Source organism: Bidens hawaiensis, unplaced genomic scaffold, assembly GCF_021521415.1.
Source record: "Bidens hawaiensis isolate Kalapana, Puna unplaced genomic scaffold, B.hawaiensis_p1.1 tig00005976_1, whole genome shotgun sequence".
Classification (NCBI taxonomy): domain Eukaryota; kingdom Viridiplantae; phylum Streptophyta; class Magnoliopsida; order Asterales; family Asteraceae; genus Bidens; species Bidens hawaiensis.
In genome coordinates, this window is record NW_027491395.1 from 125,581 (window position 1) to 149,662 (window position 24,082).

The 24,082-nt window shown below is 37.3% G+C and overlaps 1 protein-coding gene across 1 annotated transcript; it reads right to left on the reverse strand.

Moving 5' to 3' along the window:
* Positions 1-824: 824 nt before the first annotated feature.
* Positions 825-6,891, reverse strand: LOC143631235 (GDSL esterase/lipase At5g42170-like). The gene is made up of 5 exons (XM_077100057.1): positions 6,562-6,891; positions 6,340-6,470; positions 6,016-6,249; positions 935-1,222; positions 825-851 (listed from the first exon to the last, which is right to left on the reverse strand). Exons 1-5 carry the CDS (start codon positions 6,824-6,826, stop codon positions 825-827), a joined length of 945 nt encoding a protein of 314 aa, XP_076956172.1. The 5' UTR covers positions 6,827-6,891.
* Between the last annotated feature and the right edge of the window lie 17,191 nt (positions 6,892-24,082).

Genomic DNA, 24,082 nt, shown 5'->3' on the forward strand with positions numbered 1-24,082 from the left:
TCCGCAACAGCCTCTATCTATTACCTCAAAGCTTACAAATAAATAAAGGAAAAAAGAAAAGATATGAGATACTTATTTAGTTTTATATCATTATACATAAATAAAAACAATTAACAAAATGTTATTTACAAATAAATAAAGGAAAAAAGAAAAGATATCATGGGGTACTTATTTAGTTTTATATCTTTATACATAAATCAAAACAATTAACAAAATGTTATGATTTTAGGGTGGTAAAATATATAAAACATAGTTAATGTCATTTACCATGCAAGTAGATGATAAGTTTGAAGGTTATTTAGTTATTTGATGTTTAAAAATATCATAGTTTTAATATATTCAGGATTATATGAATGTGAATCTCAAAACATGACCCGGGTTTAACATGAAATCCACATATTTGAGTTAAGTCTCAATTAGTTTGGGTTAGTCTTAAATTGAACCACAAACACGTTTAGCTAAATGTATTGTGTTGGTAAGGGATTTATACATCAACCCGTTTAACCAACTTATATATATAATTTAGTAGAAAAGTTTTTGGTCTTGTCATAAAATAAGATAATTAGATATTTTATGTTAGAATTTAAAAGATAAACTATTTTTAACATTATTTCAAAACATACATACATTTGTAATTTTTGTTATAAATTGTAAAATCAATTTTTAAAGAGTTAAATTAAAGGCACGTTCTGATTAAACAGACCGTGTTCTGGTCAACACGCAAGAACTCGCGGCTTCTTTGCTTTCATGCATGACACGATTTTTTCTGTTCTTATCATGCTATGGTCCATGCCAACCCTCAAAACACTAAGCATCTAACACAACTAATGGTCCACGCCAACCCTCAAACACTAAGAATTTAACATAACTAATTATAAAGTTTTAGAAGTTTCCAACCAAATTTGAATACCATAAACTTTAGATGCACCATTACCAATAAACTGGATACAACTAGCACATACATACCATATATGAGAGAGTTTTCAATGATATCCTGCAAAATCTTGAAGTAATCAACGATAGTAAACCTTGACTGAGGGAGGCTGCCGCGGAGAAGTTGGATCTGGCGGTCTAGCATTGCGTTGAAGGTTTGTGCTTCTTCAGTGAACTTGTCACCACATTTTCTAGTTATTCCTCCACCTACAGTCCTTGCTAACGGAATGCACCCGAGTATGGGTGTGTTGAAGAAAACCATCTTTCTTGCTCCCAACTTGTAAATTTCCTTAAATACATATTTTGGAACAACTGTAATTAGTAAACTCTATGGAAGACACACAAGTAGAAATTGCCTTCCAGATATAATTAACCCGATTTGATTAGAAATTATCCTCTCCATTTGTGTTAGATTTTCTTTTAACAGCTATTTATAATTTTTTTAACAGCTCCATTTGTGTCTAAATTCTATATTCAAACATATTAGTGTATTTGAAATTTGTTTGTTTTTTACAGCTCCATTAATTTGATGTTTTTTTTGTCTAATTTCTGTAGTCAAACATATTAGTATATTTGATATTTGTTTATTTTTAGTCTTACGTGTTTTGCTCGTGAAATGTATGAGGGTGGTCGGTAATGTGTCTGGACTTCAGCTTGTGAATTGGGCTTTGGAAATTGATGGGCTAAATCTTGAAGAAGTGGGCTGGAGTTAACTACACGGGCTGAATTGAGGGATATCCAAGTGAAGGCACGTGACCTGAGGAACACATTTGTTTCGCAGGCTCCTTTTATTTTTCTTCTTAAAAAGGAGTCGGGAACACAGTGTGAATGACTCGATGGGTGCGGTTTGTAGAGGAGGCTCGTTTTAGCTAGGAGCATATATACTGAGAAGAGAGAGTGCCTCGTCTTCATCTGTTCCGTTTCTTATGGAGTGTATAGAGCGATTTATAGATTTCTAGGTTTATCACATTAATGGACTCGTTCTTGTTGTTGAGTGTTTGAGTCGTATTGTTAGTCATTTCATCATATGATGATTTGGCTCTTAAGTGTTGTTTACTTGTTTACTTTGGTGTATGAAATGAAGAATACATATGAATAAGAGTATGTTCCACATCTCATAACTACGATCGTTTTATATGTTTAGTTGCCTTTGGTTTTAAGTAAATCAAAATTAACTAAAATGTTTGATGGCACTAAAATCGCTTAGTATAGATAATACCGAATTTAATATCTTTTCACTCATGTGTTGTGTTATATTTGACAACAAGATCTTGTTTGATGGCTCTAGAGCATTTATAGTAGCTTCATTATCCTCATTCCTCTTATCACATCAGTACTCTTTTTTTTTCTTTCCTTTTAATTAATATGTTGAATACCATTATTGTTATCTTTTCTCTCTTCTCTAGTAACAATCACTCTCAAAAAATATTAAATAAAATTCATAGGTGTGAACAATGTTTTATCAAATATATAAATGAAGAGTAGCATTTTCTCTCTTATCTTCATTCTTCTCGTAACAACTCCCTACTTTGAATGCTCTAAATGTTTAGAATGCTTATTTAGTTAGGTTAACTTGTTATGATATTCACTTGCTTTAGTTTGGTATAATATTGGTTTTAGATATACGTGAATGAAAGTTAAAAAAGTTATAAAGATTATTCTAGTACCTGGCGGTAAAAAGTCTTATCTTTTGTTCAATTAGAAAGTAGTAGATTTAATTATACCACGTCCCTTTGACCCGACCCAACCCCATATACGTGATTGTGGTCAATCTGAACGTTTGTGTTGACCCATCTGCTCGTGGAAAGTTGCAAAAGTGGTTCCATATGTTTATTATATGTTAGTTTTCCACGTAATGAAAACAAGAATGCTCAAGTACGTTTACTTATTTCATGATCACCCATGTAATGTTCTCCACGTAGTGCTAAATATAGTATATATGCATCTGTATGTTTACTTATTTCATGTATTTTAATGAAAACAAGAAGAAAATGCTCAAGTTCATGTCTTTCCTTCTCTGTTCTTCCCTTGCCAGCATTATTTTTGTCTAAAAGGATTAGGGCTGTTCAAAAAGCTCGAGGCTCGAAGCTCGGGCTCGTGGCTCGCTCGATAAAAGCTCGAATAAAATTAGCTAATAAAACATGATTTGAAACATTCTGAGTTGAGTTGGCTCATTTTTGTAATCAAGCTCGGCTCGACCTAGGCTCGGCTCGATCATGGCTCGGCTCGTTGGCTAGATTTAAATCTCGTTTAGCTTCAAAATCAAGCTAGAGCCTTAGCTAAGATGCCTCGTTTAATTTCAAGCCCGAGCTCGAAACCACCCTGGCTCGACTCGGGCTTGACTCGTGAACAGCCCTAAAAAGGATTACCTTGCAATATTATGTGTCAACTTTTGTTGGAGATGTCACTCGTTGTCAAAATTAAGTCGTTTTGATGGTTACGAAACTTTTTTGGTATATTGGTTTTAAATAATCTCAACTATCACATTTTGATATATGTTGGTCCCAACTAACTAAATGGCTGGTAACGATCCCACCCTTTCTCATTTTTCTACCAATGAACACTGACTAACTAAATCCTAACGTCGTTTGTTTTTTATGACAAGGCATGCTTACGTGTCAAAAACTTGCTGATGTTGCATAAAAGTGGTGTGCTTATGTGGCAGATTGCACCACCACCACGGTCGCCACCACCACCATCACAGCATCGCACCAACACCTGTAACCGCATCTGCCAAAAGAGGCAGATCTATACTTACAAAAATGATTCGCTAGTTTTTGGTGAGTATAAATCTGCCTCTTTTGGTCGTTGTGGTAGCAAGTGGTGGTGCGATGCGGCGATGGTGGTGGTGGTGGCGACCGTGGATGGTTGTGGTGACTGCCATGTGGTGGTGGTGGTGGTGTCCGTCGTGGGTATAAATACCTCCGACCACCACCATTGTAAACAATCCGTTTCAATTACAAATCAACAATACAAGATTCGCTTATGTTATTTGTTGTTATTTACGTATTATTGTTCGATCCCGTGGCCCTTCAATTGGTATCAGAGCGAGGCTCTAAGAAAACCCCAAATTTCAATCGATAAGAACAAAAGAGGGGAACAGACCTGCAGATTAGAAGTCAGAGAAGAAGCACCAAATTGTTGAGAGTGTGATCAATTGGCGATGTTCCGATTAAATCAAAACGGCGTCTTGATTTGGGTTAATCGGAAAAGTCAGTAGGCGTTGGAAAAAGGGAACGGTGGAAACAGAGTGGTTTTGATTTTATAAAATACGTTTACAAAAGTCCAAGTCAAACATACATATACATATATACTTTTAATAAAAGTAAATTCATTGTTTTATTTAAGAAAAATTTAAAAAGAAAAGTAATTGTTTTAAAACTATTACATTTGGAAATAAATAAATTTAAGATTTTGATTTTGGAAAATTTAAAAAGTTGAATAAACAATTCGAACCTGTGTGATTCGAATAGCAAGACTCCGAACCTTCGTGATTCGTTGAGAACAAGTGGGCTCCGAACCTTCGTGATTCGTAGAGCAAGAGTAAGACCTGTGTGGCAATTTAAGTCCCGTGTGGCATCTAAGACATGTGTGGCAATCTAAATCCTGTGTGGCAATAAGACCTGTGTGGCAAACAAAGACCTGTGTGGCAAATAAATCCTGTGTGGTACAAATCCTGTGTGGTAAGAGCAAAAACCTGTGTGGTTCAATCGAGTAAGAAGTAAGAAAATATGTCTAGCAAAGAAGATTCATCAAGTGGATCAACAAAAACTCGTGAGCAAGGGAATATATCTCTTCAATGTCCAAAATTGACTGAGTCAAACTATACGACATGGGCATTATTGATGGAGACAATCTTAAAGGCTTATGGTCTTTGGGAAGCGATAGGCTCAGAAGAAGAAGATGATGAAAAGAAGGCATATACGACCAAGGCAATGATCCTACAAACGTTGCCAGAAGATATTTTGATGCAAGTGGCACAACACCCGACAACAAAAGAAGTGTGGGACGCGATAAAAGTTCGACATCTAGGAGCGGATCTAGTTCAAAAAGCACGTCTACAGACATTAAGGAGCGAGTTAGAGAAGTTAAAGATGAAAGAAAATGAAACCGTAAGTGATTTCTCTGGAAAATTGAGAAGCATAAGAGCCAAATTTAAAAGTTTTGGTTCCAATCTCAAGGATAAGATAATTGTAAGGAAATTGCTCAATTCAGTTCCAAAGAAATTTCTACCAATTGTGGCATCTATCCGCAATATTTGGAAATTGACAAATGTCATTTGAAGAAGCGGTAGGAAGAATAATAGCTTTTGAAAAACGCCTTAAAAGTCAAGACGGACCAGAAGACGACAACGAAAGAAAGCTTTTGATGGCTAGTAATCATCTTAAGAACTGGCGTCATGGAAAAGGTCGTGGTAATAGAAGCCAAGACAAAGATCAAGGAAGAGAACCTTTCAAAGAAGAGAGAAGACGTGGAAATGCGAGTCGCGGATACAAAGACAAAAGTGATCTTAAGTGCTATGAATGTAATGAATATGGTCACTTCGCATATGAATGCCCAAATTGGAAAAACAAAGAAAAAGAAGATCCGGAGGCTCATCTTATACATAGTTTAACTACACTATTATGAAGACAAAGCAAGCCGTGTTGAAGATCGAGATTAAGGGGGTGATTGTTGGTTAATCATCGATCTCGTTAAAGTTCTGTTAAATAATTCGTTAGGTTATTATAGAATAGATAAACTTTGTTAGAAAAGTTCAGTTAACAAAGTTAGGGTACAAAGTGTAATTAGTTAATAGTTGATGTATATTATTGTAATTAGTTAGAAAATAAACGAAAGGTTGCGTCGTATGTACGAACCGTCGCGACCTTTGTCGGAATAACCGTTGGTGGGTATAAATACCTCCGACCACCACCATTGTAAACAATCCGTTTCAATTACAAATCGACAATACAAGATTCGTTTATGTTATTTGTTGTTATTTACGTATTATTGTTCGATTATTCGATCCCGTGGCCCTTCAACTTTTTTATCGAAAATATGACAATAATTGACGACAGAAAACTTACGCAGCAGGATTACCTGTATAAATTCTGTTTCCTTTTCTACTAAGAAATTAGCATATGCGGCCACGTCGTATTGAAGTCTTCTTACTGGAATAGCGGTGTAACTTATAGCCCAATCGTTGGAACTGCTCGTTACCACATACAAACTTTTGTTTATTATATTATCGGCCTCTTCTTCTCCAACAATCCCTTTGAGCCTTACAATGTATTCTTTAATCCATTCTAATTGGTCCGCTAATGAGAAAACATTCTAATTGCCATAAACCGATTAGAAGTTAAAAAAAAGAAATGTCGTTATTTCACTAGTGTAATAAGGATGGAAACAAAATTGCATGCATACCACTAGTTTGGCTGTTTCGGGATCCAAACCAGAACCACCAGAAGCAAGTGATACACCAGTAAGCATATCTTCATCTTGTAGCGAAGAGTCCAAATACGCTGGAAGATAGTCCTTCACTCCTAGTTTCTCAACTTTATATCAAATAATTCAAGTTTTAATTACTACTGCAAGTTATATATTAAAGTGCATGATATGCACATTAAGTTCTTTCAAATTACTTACCAATGTAGTCGGCGAGTGTCTTATTATTTGTGAATCTTCCATTCGGTTTCCCTCCGATGAAATCATTTCCGTAGGGAGGGAAATCAGCCTTGATTATTGTCGTTCGCAAGTTATTGTTCCCCGAATCGAAGAAAGAATTTCCAAATGCTATGACTGCTGGTACTGAGCCATTTCTGGGTATATTATTTACGGTTGCCTTAGTGCAGCATAAACAAAGAAACGCATATAGGCAAATGAGAAAGATGTTAACAACCGAAGGTAGCATTGTACTAGATATTAGTTTAGACCGGAATAAAAGAGTACTAAGAGTTCAACTCTTTATATAGAGATGAATTTGGGTGATTGATTATGTGATCGATCATAAATAAAAAAGATGTGTTCTCAATTTCTCATCTACCATGTTTGGACATGTCACTAATCTAATATCGTGAGAGAATTGAACATGTACTTAACAGGTTCGTTTAAGTGCAAAATATTATCTATATCCCATTAGATAAATTAGCTGCTCCCTACTAAGACCCCCACCAAACTGATCATCTAAACTGCTAAGTTGCCTGTCATCTAATAAAATTCTACAACCTTTATAACTTTTACAGACAAAGTCATGTAATTTTGTCACTAGTACAGAAAATCATCATTTTAAAACGGTTATTTAGGGTTTTTGAAATGGTTTGAACACCATTATATATGTTGCGTTGCAAAAGATGAAATATGATATTTAAAATGGTTCAACAACCGGTGTGTCATATCTAAACGGTAGTTAACACTTAACGGTGATACTAAAATTTTACAACGGCCTTCTAACCGGTGTATACATTTGTAAGTTACAACGTTTAAAAACCGTTATATAGTAACTAAATACAACGAAACATTGACGTTGTTGAGAAAGAATTACAACAGACAACTAACCAGTGTTTAAATGTGGTTTTCGTTGGGGGAGTTGGGAGCCTCTCTTATATTATGTTCATGTGTTTGTATGTCACTTTAAACATTTAGACAAAAGAAAGTTTCAAAGAAAGAAAGGTAATTTGGTCATATGTTGTGTTAATATCATCAACGCTCTTGATAATTTACGAATCACGTTACCTTTTAAATAATGGTAATGAATACCAAACCTGTCCATAAATTAAATACTCATTTTTTAAATTGATTGTTATTGACATTATTAAAGTAATAAATAGGTATGTACTTATCAAATAAAATATTAGCTGAAAGTTGCAATCAGTGGGTGCCCACTAAAGGTAGAATTCTTGCTAAAGAAGTCGTGAACTAGACGTTGGTTAATTATTAATCCCAATTAATTGTTGATTAATCATCGTTAGTATCTATTATTCCTGATATTTTTTTATTAATCCTGATTAATCGCTAGTTCCCAAGCCATCACCTGATTATTAACTAGCGATTTTTACAACACTTACATTATATTCCCGAGTTGAATTTAATGTGAAAAGAGAAAAGAAGGGGAATTAGGATAGAAAAGAAAGGGGAAAAAATGAAAATGATATCGTGTTCCCAAGTTTAATGAAAAGAAGAGAAAAGGAAAGGATATTAAACATTTTATGTATTCCCGAGTAAAGAGATATGAAAAAAAAAGTTACACTTTTACTATTATATCATTTTACTTCAACTAAATAATTACATGTAACAACATTCTTGAGCTAGAGTTTGAAATAAACCTAACCGTTTAATCTTCAATCGTTGCTTAACTTGAAAACCATATCACACAACAACAAACTAAAAATATAGCAACAACAATTTTATTAAATGTTGCTTGTTGATCATTCCAGTGCCAGTCTCCAAAAAAAAATGCTCTTCTACCAAACTTATCAACAAAAGCTATTGAAATAAAGGTAGCAACCGCAGAAGTTCCACTAGTGATTGTTGATGACCATAATGCGTTACCAAACCCGAACCCCAAGCTCTGAATGATCGCGGGCGCATAAAACAAAACTTAATTCATACCTGTAAGTTGTTGAAACGCGGGTATACCCAAAGCTCCAATGATCAACTAAGGCCGATTTTTCCTCTTTAAAAGGTTTTAAACGGATGTCTTATCGTATTTTTCAGTCTCACTTGCTTCAAGAAGATCTTGCAACTCGGCTTCTACGCTCTTTGTACCTCTAACTTTCTCCAAAACACTTCTTCCTTCCTCTAACCTTCCTTGTACTACTAAACTGTTTGGTGTTTTGGGTAGGGAAATCCAACCGGGAAACATTAATTTCATGGGAATTGTGGCCAACAACTAAAAGTCAAAATTGTTAAATTACAAGATTGTCTAACACAACACTTTAAAATTGAACTAGGTGATTTAACTTCAAGTTACTTTTTATGAATGAAAGGCTCATTTAGGCTCGCCGACTCGAGCCCGATAAGTAAAGCTCAGGCTTATTTATTAAACGAGCTTACATTTAAGCTTGAGCTCGTTTAAGCTCGGCTCATTTGTAAGTCTAAACTTGAATAACAAATAGAGTTCCAGAAACATGCTTAGAAACACCAATAATAATCTAATTGCCTAACTAAATTAATTTGCTTTCAAAAAATAAAAGGAGTCAAGTTAATCATCTATGTAAGTAAAGAAAACTTCAAAACAACAGAAGAGACAACTTTAAAACCTAATAACAACTCAATTAGCCCATCATATAAATACACTACTCAAAAACTCAAATCAATAGTAGACGCAATATACTAAAAACCAAGACCTTAAAATATATAATAAATGCAGAACACGTATTTTTTAACAAAAAAATAGTAGATGAATGAAGTCAAAATAAAGACAGTGGCAAACGAACAAACAATAATAAAAATTTATTATTTCCCAAAAGATAAACTAATTTACAAAAAAAAAGATGTTCTTTTTGAAATTATGGTTATATGTCACACAACCTACGACAGAAATATCGGGTGGTGAGCTGATTGCTTACAACACTCAAGTTACTATCATGCAATAATTAAAGTTATAATATCTATTATTTCAAATTAAATAATCCAACTGTTAGTGCACGGAAATTTGACACTGTGTATACGTTATCCTGGCATATGTCTGGATCAGTTATCCTTAGCTTGTGTTCCAGATCCTGTCAGGATCAAGGATCCTCCGTACTTATTAGTTATTAACGTTTGTTCTCTTTGTTATGATGATACTTTTGCAGGTGCAACAGCTATTGACCAAGTCCCAACGTATAATATCACAATTAAAGTCATTAAACGTCGTGGTCAATGCATGAAACGGCTACAATGAAGAAAAGGCTTGAATAAAGGCTAAAAAATAGGAGATGTATTTATGATGTTTTATTTATATATTGAGGCTATGATCAGCTAGGAAAAATACATTGTATTCACACACACCTGAGCATTCTCTCCATCACAGCTCGCACACTTAGAATTATTGTAAACACTGCTCATAATCTCCAACCTTGTATCCTCATTTTTCATATTAATAAAGTGGTGATAGACGATTTGTCATCACCCAGGGTTTTTGTGCCGGCGATCCGAACCAGATCAAGGGCTTTTCTTCGTAACAAATCCGTGTGTTTGTGTTTGCAATAAATACATACATGTTTTCATCACCATAGCATTAATCCTCACTAAACGAATTTGGATACATTATCCTTAGCAGATTTTTATCCAAAACAATTTGGCGCTTACCGTGGGGCAATTGGTGCTATAATCCAGATTATTTCCTATCAGTTTTCAACTTTTCATACCCATATCACCATCAATGGCCTCTCAATCAACCTCTGCCTCATCAACCATGCCATCCTCGGTTTCTCTCTCATCAAGAACTTTGCCGCCGATGCCTCCTCCAATTACGGGAGCACCAAGGACCACCGCGGCTGGAAAAAAGACACAAATTCCAGTGTTCCAGAGCTCAAAAACCACTGCTGCCACTCCGGTGGTCAAATCTAACAATGATGTTTCTGCTATGTTTTCACAGGTTAAGGCATATATGGAGCAGCAGAACAAAACCAACCAGAGGATCCTACATGAAATGAAGATCTCAAGAAAAGAAAGAGGCCAGCGGAGGATCAGACTCCCTTGATGCCTAGGGTGCTGGATTTCACTACTCCAGGATCCGTGGGTCAGCATACTCAAGGATCCTCGATCCTTCAGCAAGGATCATCCATCCTTCAACCAGGGTCCATGGGTCAGCATACTCAAGGATCCTCGATCTTCCAGCAAGGATCATCCATCCTTCAACAAGGGTCCATGGGTCAGCAAACTCAAGGATCCTCATACTTCCAGCAAGGATCATCTATCCTTCAACCGGGGTCCATGGGTCAACTAGCTCAAGGATCCCCAACTTTCTCGCAAAGATCATCCATCCTTCAACCAGGATCCTCAGGACTGTATCTTCAACTAGGATCATTCAACTCTCAACCATTAGGATCCTTCAACCCCAGTGAAAGATCCTTTTTCCAGGATCAAGGATCCTCAGGGGTTCAACATCAGATGTCATCCGAGGTCCATGAAGGAGATATAATCCCCATGCAGACCATCGCTTCTGGTGGACCGACCCCTGTAGCGGATGCTTCGTACCTCAGCTACTCATCCGGGATGCCAACCTTCACCCAGCAAAGAGGTAACTTTTATGATCCCATATCCTTAGATACTAACCGTGGTTCCATGTAGGATGCTGGTATCAACCAAGCTATGGCTAAGGAACTACAAAAGCTGAAGGATATGATATCCAGTTTACCGGGGGTGGTCCGTCCAATTCCCGAGATACCAGAAGAAAGCCACAAGTTATCCAAATTTGCTCCACCTATCTGTGATGCTGAAATCCCGAAGCGATTCCAAACCCCCAACATGAAGACTTATGATGGGACCACAGATCCTGAGGAGCACGTTGCATAATATAGGGAAAGGATGGAGATCAATCCTATTCCTGAGAGACTTAAAGAAGCTTGTTTGTGCAAGGGCTTTGGATCCACACTGACAGGATCCGAATTAAAGGGCTGCTAAGTCTTCCTCCCTTTTCAATTACTTCTTTCTCGCACTTAGTTAACTTATTCAACAGTCAATTTTAATGTAGTAGGAAATTTGAGAAGTTAACTAGTGATTTATACCGAGTTATCCAACCTAGTGATGAATCCCTTAGGGATTTTGTTACAAGGTTTGGCAGGGAAGCTTTAGAAATCCCTAATCTTGACATGGCTACTGCTGTTGAAGCATTCAAGATGGGACTCTAGAGGGGCTCCCCTTTTATGATGATCTTGTGATGACTCCATGCAGGACCTTAGATGAAGTCAGAAACAGGGCACTCAGATTCATACGGTTGGAAGATGACAAGAGGATCCAGGATCGTCTGGGGAGTCAAACAAAGCAAGAATCCTCCGACAAGAAGCAAGGGTTCTCGTTCAAGAACAACAACTCGTAGCCGTACTCCAAATTCAACAATCAAAACGTTCGAGCGGTTGAAGAAGGAGATGATGATGAAGATTACCCCAGCATCTCAGAATATTGCTTCTCTATAGATACCCATGGCTTGATTTGAGCCATGAAGGATCTAGGGGAGAAGGCAAGGTGGCCCCGAAAGAACGACAAGTCAACCACCTTAAGAGACAAATCCAAATGGTGTGCTTTCCATGAGGATTTTGGCCACATGACGGACGATTGCATCGGTTTAAGGAGGGAAATTGGATACCTCCTGAGTAAGGGCCATTTTAAGGAACTGTTGGGAAGAAAAAAGTCAAGGATCCAGGATCCTGAAGAGGTTCCTCAAAAAGCAACTCCGCCCCCACCAGATGCTCAAGTGATCAACTTTATTTCCGATGGCTCAGACATATGTGGAACTTCCTTCTCCGCAGCTAAGAGACTTGCCAAGGAAACCAAGTTGGATAATGGGGAATGACCAGTCATATCCACCACTTTGACGACTGACAAAAGGTTCTTCTTCGATGAAGAAGATAAATCAAGCATACAGGATCCTCACCACGACGGTTTGATTGTCACTTTATTTATTGCTAATCATTATGTACGCAGGATCCTGGTAGATAGTGGGAGCTCGGTCAATATCATCTAATATGATGTTCTTCAGAAGATGAACATTCCGGATTCAGAGATCATTCCAAGGACATCGGTGCTAGTTGGTTTCAGTGTAGAAACCAAGAAAACATTGGGGGACATAAACATCCCAATCTATACTGAAGGGTTAAACTCTTATAAAAAATTTTGTGTTATTGACAATCTGTCTTGTTGCAATGTTATTCTTGGCAGGCCTTGGCTACATGGGATGAAGGCTGTAGCCTCTACTTACCATCAGTGCATCAAACTACCAACTCCTTGGGGAGTAGTAAGGATAGATGGTGACCAAGTGGAAGCTAAGAATTATTATTCTTCATCCATGAAGCCGACAACTAAACAGACGATAGCATAGCAATTACAGCAAAATCCTAGGAATGTATTGGAAGCTCGAGAGCAGGACCTAAAAGAAGTATCCTTGGATCCCGAGGATCCAGACATGAAAGTTTTCCTAGGATCCAGTATCCCTAATGAGATCGAGGAGGATATAGTATCCTTCTTAAAATGAAGAAAATCTAAATTTGCCTTCAGACATTCAGACATGACAGGTACTTCGAAGGAGGTAATTACTCATAAATTGGGCCTTGATCATTCTATTAAACCTGTCCATCAGAAGCAAAGGAAATTCATTCCTGAGAGGAACGCGATCATACAAGAAGAAGTTGAAAAACATATTAAGGTTGGTATGATCAGATAGGTTAAGTATCCTCGATGGTTGGCTAATGTGGTTGTTGTTTCAAAAATGAGTGGAAAGTGGAGGGTGTGTGTCGATTTTACTGTTTTAAACAAGGCATGTCCCAAGGATCCTTTCCCATTACCACATATAGACTCCATGGTGGATGCAACAGCAGGACATGAAATGCTTACCTTTATAGATGCTTCCTCTGGATTTCAACAAATTCAGATGGAACCATCTGATCAGGAGGATACCGCATTCATGACTCTTACCGGAATATATTGATATATTGCTATGCCATTTGGACTCAGAAATGCATGGGCAACATATCAAAGACTGGTGAATATGATGTTCAAGGATCAGTTAGGCAAAACCATGGAAGTCTACATAGATGACATGGTGGTGAAATCGAAGAAAGCTGAGGATCATCTCAGATTTCTCTAAGAAGCATTCAACATCCTGGATCAATACAATATGAAACTGAATCCGTCAAAATGCCATTTTGGTGTTAAGGCTGGGGTTTCTAGGGTACATGGTCACCAAAAGAGGGATAGAAGCCATTATCAATTTAAAGTCTCCTGTGAATGCTAAGGATGTCTAGAGGCCGACGGGAAGAATAGCAGCGCTCAATAGGTTCATTTCCAGATCCTCCAAGAAATGCAAGGATTTCTACGACATTCTTAAGGAAAAATAAGAAGTTCGAGTGGACGGAGAAGCATGAGGCTGCACTCAAAGCCTTAAAGGATTACTTATCTTCAACACCAGCTCTGATGAAGCCTGTGGATGGAGAATCCTTATATCTATACCTGGCTATCTTAGAAAATGCAGTATGTGCCGTCCTTGTGAAGGATCATGAAGGTGAACAACATCCCGTTTATTATGTAAGTAAAAGTCTTTTGGACGCAGAGGTCAGGTATTCTCACCTTGAAAAATTAATTCTTGCTTTAATTATGGCCTCAACCAAGTTGAGACACTATTTTGAAACACATACTATTATTTTGATAACTAACTATCCTGTTAAGAATGTGCTTAGAAAACCAGAAATGTCAGGTAGGATGGCCAAGTGGGCTGTGAAGCTAAGTGCATATGATATTCAGTATGAGCCTAGAACAACCATTAAATCACAAGCGCTTGCAGACTTTGTGGCTGATTTCAGTAGTGACATGCAAAATAAAGCTGATCTAGAGGTCCAACAACTTGAAGAAACCAAGGATCCTTGGATCCTCTTCAGATATGGAGCGTACAATGTAAGAGGACTGGTTTGGGCATACTACTAAAATCGCCACAGGGGTACATAATACCCCAGTCCATTGCATGTGCATTCCAAGCCACCAACAATGAGGCAGAATATGAAACTCTGATCGCAGGTTTGCAATTAGCCAAAAGCATGAGGATCAGGTATCTTCAAATATATATAGATTCTCTGTTAATAACTAACCACTTTAACGGTTCTTATGCCGTGAAAGGTGAGAAAATGATCAAATATTTAGAAGTTGTGAAGGAATTTGCAAAATCCTTCTAGTTGTTCAGTATTATTCAGGTACCAAGAGAGGAAAATGTCGGGGCAGATGCCTTAGCGAATTTAGCCTTATCCTTGAAAATTCCAGAAGATACAAAGATCCCAATTATCCATATACTCTCGCCAGCAATAGGAGAGCAAGAAGTTGGGAAGATAACAAGTGACAAACAGATTGTACTTTGGGATCCATTATCCTCAGCCAGCCAAGGATCCTGGATCCTCCCAATCAAGAAGTACATTCAAACAGGAGAGATTCCAACCACTGAGAATCCCAAATCCTTCAAACTCAAGGTATCACAATATATTTTATTAGATGGTATGCTATACAGGAAATCTCTTGCAGGTCCATACTTGAGGTGCATCGAGGATCCTGAAATCCAGGAGGTGCTCGAAGATTTTCACGAAGGTGATTGTGGTAATCACACCGGAGGTAGAGCCCTGTTTTCTAGGATTCTAAGAACAAGATATTTCTGGCCAACAATGAAGAGAGACGCGGTGGAATATTCAAAGAAATGTGATGCTTGTCAAAGACATGCAAACATCCTTCACCAGCCATCGGAACCTATGTATCATATATCCTCTTCATGGCCTTTCATGAAATGGGGTATGGATATTGTAGGCAAACTACCTAAGGTACCAGGAGGAAAGTATTCATGCTTGCAATGACGGATTACTTTTCAAAATGGATAGAAGCAAAAGGTTTTGTTCAAGTACGCGAAAAAGAGGTGATATCTTTCATTAAAAGAAATATTATTACTAGATTTGGTATCCCCTCGGAAATTGTTTGTGACAATGGTTCCCAGTTTATCAGGAAAAGAACCACTAACTTTTGTGACAGCTGGGGCATCAAGATGATAACCTCTACTCCAGTGCATCCTCAAGCTAATGGCCAAGCAGAGTCTAGCAACAAAATCATCATCAACAATTTAAAGAAGAAGTTAGGAACCAAGAAGGGTAAATGGGCTGAAGAACTGCCATATGTTCTTTGGGCCGACAAGACAACACCCAAGGATGCAACGGGCCAGACACCCTTCTCATTGGTGTTTGGATCAGAAGTAGTTATCCCTACCGAAATGGTGGTTCCTACACCCAGAACAAGCATCCGTGATCCTGAGGTCAACAAAGAAATCCTTCTTGAAGACTTGGATACCGTTGAAGAACTCAGAGACCTAGCCAAGATCAGAATGGCAGCTTATCAACAAAGGGTAGCTGGGGCATACAAAAAGAATATAAGGATCAGAAAATTTCAAGAAGGAGATTTATTTTAGATGAAAGCCTTCCAAAATACTACCAATCCGGCTGATGGGAAATTAGCACCCAAATGGGAAGGACCTTATCAGATCGAGTCAGAGGCAGGAAAGGGGGCATATCATTTGCTTACTATGGAAGGCAACAGGTTACCCAGAGCATGGAATGCTATCCATCTCAAGAAGTATTTTTTCTAGTCAGGATCTAGTATCCTTCGAAAATCAAGCATCCATCTAGGATCAAGGATCCTAAAATTGGTAATATCTATCTGATCACTTATTCATTTCATATTCTTGTTATTAATTTAAGGATAATGTATTCTTAACATTTATCTTTTCCAAGTTTTTAAGTAACAATGCAGATTTCAATAAAAGGCTCAATGTCTAAGAGGTTGGCCACCTCTCCCTCACACTTAAGGTACATCTCTATTTTCCTTGGCCTAGCCCAAAATTGGGTATGACCCCCGATGGTCATACCCTCCAAGGTTTAAAGGTTTTCACCTTTCTTATAAATTAGAGTTTCTACACTGTCGCCTGAAGCGCACGCTATCCAACATATAGTCCAGGACAGCGGGACCAGTACACACTTAGTGGCTGACAATTTCGTTGTCTTTGGCTATATGGAAGATCCTACGATTTATGGTAGACGTACCATACCACCGGTTTATAACGTTTTCACGTTTCTCAAGACAAAGGTTTCTAACATTTTCATGTTAGCTAAGGTTTTGGCGTTTTCACGTCACTCACGTTTGGGCTAAATCCCAGTTTGGGCGAGTCCCCAGTTGACATCTGTATCCTTGGGCTAGTCCCCAGTTTGGGCTTGTCCCCAGTTTAACATCAGTTCACGGGCTTGTCCCCAGATTACACGGGCTTGTCCCCAGTTGCACGGGCTTGTCCCCAGTTTATTTTATGGGCTTGTCCCCTGTTTATTGGGTTTAATCCCAGATAATATCATAAGTTATTTGCATCGGGTATCATAAATTAGATTCTGAGGATCACCGAAGGATCAATACTTATGGATTCAAAATCCTTTAATTCAGTTTTATAAGGATTGCAAAAGGATCAATACTTATGGTAACTTAGGTCTAACCAGACCTTACGGTATGATATTTGTTTATTGGTTTACACTTATTTGATTTCAGTTTATATCTTTATAGATATAAGGATTCATTATTCTCAATCTATTTTTATAAGGATTTAAGATCCTGGTTTATTTTTGCAAGAATATTCTATCCTAAAATTTTTATAATTATTCTTCATAGGGATATTTAATCCTAAAATTTTTACTCAAGATTATTTCTTAAAACTTTCAATGAGACTAAAGTTGTATCAAACAAACTTTCAAAATAAAAAGTAACAAGCGAATACTCAAAAGTTTTTAAACATAAGTCACCTGGACTTATCCAAAATCCTTAACCCGGATTTCACCGTACGAAATAAGGACCATCCACCCGGGTTAAGTAGGTGTTACTAACAGTTATCATGATAGCTCGTAGCAGAATCCAAGGCCTGTGAGATGTAGCATAATAAGTACAAAAGAAATTTGGATTTACAATAGCAAATAGGAGATGTATTTATGATGTTTTATTTATATATTGAGGCTATGATCAGCTAGGAAAAACACATTGTATTCACACACACCTGAGCATTCTCTCTATCACAGCTTGCACACTTAGAATTATTGTAAAAACTGATCATAATCTCCAACCTTGTGTCCTCATTTTTCATATTAATAAAGTGGTGATAGACGATTTATCATCACCCTGGGTTTTTGTGCCGGCGATCCGAACCAGATCAAGGGCTTTTCCCATTAACAAATCCGTGTGTTCGTGTTTGCAATCGATACATACTTGTTTTCATCACCATAGCATTAATCCTCACTAAACGAATTTGGATACATTATCCTTAGCAGATTTTTATCCAAAACACCAACAATTTTAAAATACCACGATACATAGACAATCAATAAAACAAGTAAAGACAAAGTAAAATTTAAGTTCTTGTTTCTTCTCTCTAGCATGCAATTCTAAGTGTCTTCAAATAAACTTGATAATCATATCACATGATGACTTGCACATGCGTCGAAAATACAAATAGGTTTTTTCAACAAGAGGTTGAGTGAGTAAAACACCAAATTTTATGAATATATAATAATAAGTAAAAGTGCAAACTGTATCAAGTGAGATAAGCAATTTAACCAAATAAGCAAGTATATAAGTTGTATAAACGCACAATGCCAGATGAACTGGGCGATGGCTACTACATAAGCAAGTAAATAAGTTGTAGATACGCATGATACCAGATAAACTGGGCGATAGCTATTATATAAGCATGTAAATAAGTTGTAGATACGCACGATGCCAGATAAACTGTGCGATGGCTACTACGACGATACAACCAAATAAGCATATAACACGTTGGGCATAAATTGTATACACGCATGATTAACAGTTGCAGTTGAGTATTAAATAGTAATAAAATAATTAGAAACGCATATGTTCCCAAACTAGAACAAATAAGTTAAAAAAGGAAGTGAGATACTCACCTTAGCGATTAAGCAAGAGATAATAATTAGGTAAGAAAGCGGTAAGTCAAGCTTTTCAGGAGTTACCGATGAGAATCCTATTACAATAATTGAGGAAATAAATATGGATTGAATAACGAAGCTAAAACTAGATAGAGGTTCGGGATTTTATGATCGGGTATGTTCTTGCAAAAGTTAAATATTATATAGATTTATTTTAAATTAAATTATTATTTTGAGTTATTAATTTAATAAATAGCATATTATAGTTAATGAAATACTTACATAAATATTTATAAAATTTTGGATAGATTATATAAAGAGGTTTGTTTTAAATATTAATTTGAAACTAAAAAAATACGTAGAATGTGTATATATATATATTATTAATAAAGATTTATTGTTAAATGAGTATTGGAAATAATCAATAATAGATAATAAATAATATTTATATAAAATATAATCTTTTTTGTAAGGCCCCGGTCCTGATGCCCTACTTGGACGTTGGATTTACTCATAAACACAGTTCTAAATATCATAGTTAATTAAAAACTTTTCGCGGAATAATAAAAGTCAACCATTCAATACAAAACATTCAAATCTTGTCGTAAAACATAATATTTAAACATCATGACAATTCTTCTTCAGATGTCAGCCTCTTCAGATCATGTCATGTGTCTCCCTCAAGCAAGCTGCTTTAATCTATTTATCTGCGTGCATACTAAAAGTCAGCTACGCTAAGTGAGTTCTAGTTAATCAGATAACATACATTACATTCACTTCATACATTCAGGCTTTACCTTCTTTTATACATACATAAGTATATATATATATATATATATATATATATATATATATATATATCTTCATTCTTACCTTCTTACTTTCCTTCTTTCATACTTTCATATTTTATTTTACTTAACATATATAATTATAGGTTTTAAAGAGCCTTTTGCCCTATAGCCACTCAGATATTATGAGCGTATGTTCCATATCCTTCAAATATTAAAAGGGTCTGGTCCATATCCTCTCAGATATTATGAGGGTTTGGTCCCTATCCTCTCAAATATTATAAGGGTCTTGTCCCTATCCTCTCAGATATTATGAGGGTCTGGTCCCTATTCTCTCCATATACTCATACCTACATACATATATTTCTTCATACTATCATTCATACAATTTCATACATACCCTTCTATATAATTCTTACATACTTTAATAAACATTCACATAACATACACTTACCAGTTAAGTTAAGTGTATTAACTAATCATATCGAGTATGCACACAGCCCCGAAAACATAACAAGAAAATAGGGCTAGAAACTCACTTGTAAGCGATTCCTTTATTAATTTAAGTTAATGCCCTTCTTGAGCTGTACACGGCAAACTGTGTAACAATTAACAAGCATCACTTAACTAGTCATATGTAATTGTATTTCTAGGTCATTCCCGTTTTACACGTTACCATTCATTATTAGGCAGATCCTTCTTCTAAGCGTATATACTGTATAAGAATATGCTCTTTGTTTACATACGTATGCATCTTACATACCTATACGTCATACATATGTCATATACGACATAAATATATACACGTTGTACATACATATTGAACACATGTATATACACATTATACATATATACATATACAACATACATATATATAAACGCTCATACACGACATACATGCATACATATACATTACATGCATACACGGTGTACATAAATACACGCTATATACACGTATATGATATTCATACATACGCGGCTTACATTCACACATATACGGTATACATATGCGTCCTATACATATGCGGCTCATACATACACGCCCTATACATATACGGTATATATACACACATATACGTTACACACATATGCATATATGTTGCATACATATACGTCACATATAACGACATACATATACGGCACATGCATAAATGTTGTATACTTATACATCGCATACAAATACGTCACATATATACGGCTTACATATACATCACATACATATACGTTGTATGCATATACGTCGTCTCATATACGGAGTATATACTCATACTTATACGGCGTATATACTTATACGCTACTCATACTTATACGAACATATACATATACGGTTGTATATGTGCAAACCAGCCTCCTTCATTGCGTTTTAGGGTTTTTCTTTGAATCGGCGCCTTCGGCCATCGTTAACCACCATGGTTGGCCGGAGTTTGATTGTTTATGACCTACGTAGTTTCGGGGTTCTCAGATCTGAGCTAAGGTGGCCCTTAAGCTCATTTTTGGTTGATTAAACACCCGAAATTAGCTAGATCTAGATTCAACCGGCCCATCCGGCATCCCAGGGCTGCGGTGTCGGGTTCTAAGGTGTTGGGTCAGCTGAGATAAATGATTTTTTACCTTCGGTTGGTCTTGGATCGATTAATAGAATAGTGTAGAGAGTTTTTGACTTAAATGTGTGTTTTTGATTGTGGAGGCTAAGGTGTAGAATGATGGAAAGGATTTAGGGTTTAAGGGGTATTTATGCTCCCTAAGCCCAAAGACCATATGTGAGAACCGAGCCCCGGTGCGGAAGCGTGAATAGTTGGTATTAACGGTGTTGGTACATGATGTCAGTAATTCAGTATCTAGTGTCTGTAATTGTAGGTTCCCTGGACGGATCACACGAGATATCCCGATATACACAGGTGCGGAATCCCTGTGTAGATCGTTACGGACGTAGAACACAAACACACGAACACACGAATACGATACGAACAAACACACGTTATATTAATAACTCAACACGTGATATAATCACAGTTACAGACTCTCGACCTCACGTCACTTGACTCACACGAACTCTAACTGCTGAACTAACTATAAAACCAACCCCCAAACGATAATCCGTAACCTATATAAATACAGACAACTTCGCCTCAGGTGAAGTTGTCCATAACTTCGCTTGTTCAACAAGTTCGCCTAGGCGAACTTGTCAACAACTTCGCTTGGTTAACAAGTTCGCCTAAGCGAACTTGTCAACAACTTCGCTTCAAACAAACAAATACATAAACAATATTACAGACTCGATTACAGACACTAGACATATGAACTACTGACATTTATGCACCAACAGACTCCCCCTTGGCAGTAGCTTCATATCTTGATCTTTCAGCTCTTGTCTCGTAATCCTGTAACTTCAAGCGTGCACTCCTTCTCTAACACACACCGACACAACCCTTTGATATTTCCTTGCTTCATCCTTCCAAGCAGGAATATAAAAGATCTTTTTCTCGTTAAGCATCTTCAGATCAGCTTGCGATAAGTTAACAAGATGCATCAGATCGTAAACTCTAAGGATCTCTTGTTCATCCTCATCTTCCATCACTGCCTCCGCTGTCTCACAATCAACGAACCACCACTTTAGGTCTTTGAGCACATCCTTGGGCATAAGCTTCATCGGTACTTCTTTAAGGCACCGGATTGGTTTATACTTCATAACCATCCAAGGCTTTCCATCAGCTCTCAAACCTCTATCCTTGTCTTCAACAAGTTTCCCTTTCTGTGGTTTCATCAGCTCAAACTTCTTTTCCTTTATGCTCTCTTTCCATACGATTTTCCCTATGACTCTAGCCATATTATCGTCACTTCGATTGATCAATCCCAATCTGGCTAAGTATTTAACCTCGCACTCAGGCAGTGTGTTTAACGATCTCAACATTCTTCTGAGGTACTGAACTCCATCATATCGTTTAATCACAAAGAGCCGCAACTGCTCATCATAAATCCAGCATATAATCCCTTTCTTTGTTTCAGCATAGCCCTTAATGTTGTAACTCTTTTTGAACATGGTAGGGACTGCCGGTTTCTTTGTTTTGACGAACCATTGAGCATATCCTTCCTTCCACCTCTCCTTGAATATAGTTTTCATATGAAGCAATAAACGAAGCATAGAGGCCAAACTGCTCTTTAGCAGATTTGACGCTCATTGGCATCTTAGAGTAATTATTGCTTGAGGAACTTGAAGATCTACTAATCTTGCTTGCTGTCTGTTGAGTACCACTTGATCCACCGGCTACAAAGCAAACATCCCCATTTGAGTTTACTGACACATGCCCCTCCTGTGAAGACTTGGCACACGACTCGCCCTTCGAGTAGTAGGCGGCAGAATCAGTCTTTGAACTTGAATTTGAGTTTACTTTAGCACCGTACATGCCTGGATCTTGAACCTGATCCATAGATGTCTCTTTTCTGACCATATTAAGCTCAAAAGTTCTGAGCTTGTTGACAGTGGTTTCAAGATCATAAGTAGGGAAGTCCTTGTCTTCCATCATCAGCACAATATACATCTCCCATTTTGGTGGGAGGGCATCGAGAAGCTTTTCCACAATCTCTTCTTCTCGGTAGGAAATGGAGTAGTTACTCAATTCAGTCATTAGATGATAATATCGAGTGATAATATCATCAAGAGATTCGTTCTTCAAGTACTTAAAGACTGAAAATTGAGTTTTGAGCAACTTTATCTTTGAAGCCCGAATACCTACATTCCCTTCAAATCTGTTTTCAAGAGCTTCCCAAAGCTCTCTAGCTGATGTATACTTTCTGAATGTATGGAGGATCTCCTGTGGAAGAGCCATTGTGATTGCAGCATGGGCCTTGCTTTCGGCTTCATACATCTTTTTCTCCTCCTCTTCCATTTTACTGTATTTCTTGATTTGGTCTCGACCCTCATACTCCATGACTGGTGGAATATATCCATCTTGGATGCATACCCACATTTTCGCATCCTGGTACTTAACGTATTGTATGAACCGATCCTTCCACGCGACAAAATCGGTTCCCTTCAGCAACCTTGGGGCCTTTGTAGCTGACCCCGCTTCAACTTCCATCTTTACAAGCTCCGAAATGTTGATCGACGACATCCTTCTTGAAGACTAAGAAACCCGAAAAATTCTGAGTAGGCGAAGTTAAAAAAAAAAAAATTTCCTCTGAACAGTACTGTAGGCGAAGTTAAAGATAACTTCGCTTAAGTAATAACTTCGCTGGATCTTTCTTAAATTCGCGTGACTGGGCGAAGTTGAGAATAACTTCGCTTAGGGTAAGCGAACTTAAAGAAAAATTCGCTGAGCTAGGCGAACTTGAGGAGAACTTCGCTGAGTTAGGCGAAGTTGAGGAGGTAGGCGAAGTTGTAAATAACTTCGCTTCTCCTTATATCTTCGCCGAAACCCTACGTATCCTGACGGCAACTTCGCCTGATGAACAGCAATTTCGCCTGACGAACTCAAACTTTCTGCAAATCTGAAAATCGGATTTTAACGAGGTTTTTGACGGTTTAAAGGCTTGAACACACTGGTAGGAGGCTAGAATGAGCAAAAACACCAAAAACTTGTCCCGTGAAAAGTCGAAACGGGACCAATTCTACACCCGCGTGAATATCCCGAACCACACAATCGAGCAAAAGCTCTTATACCAATTGTAGGTTCCCTGGACGGATCACACGAGATATCCCGATATACACAGGTGCGGAATCCCTGTGTAGATCGTTACGGACGT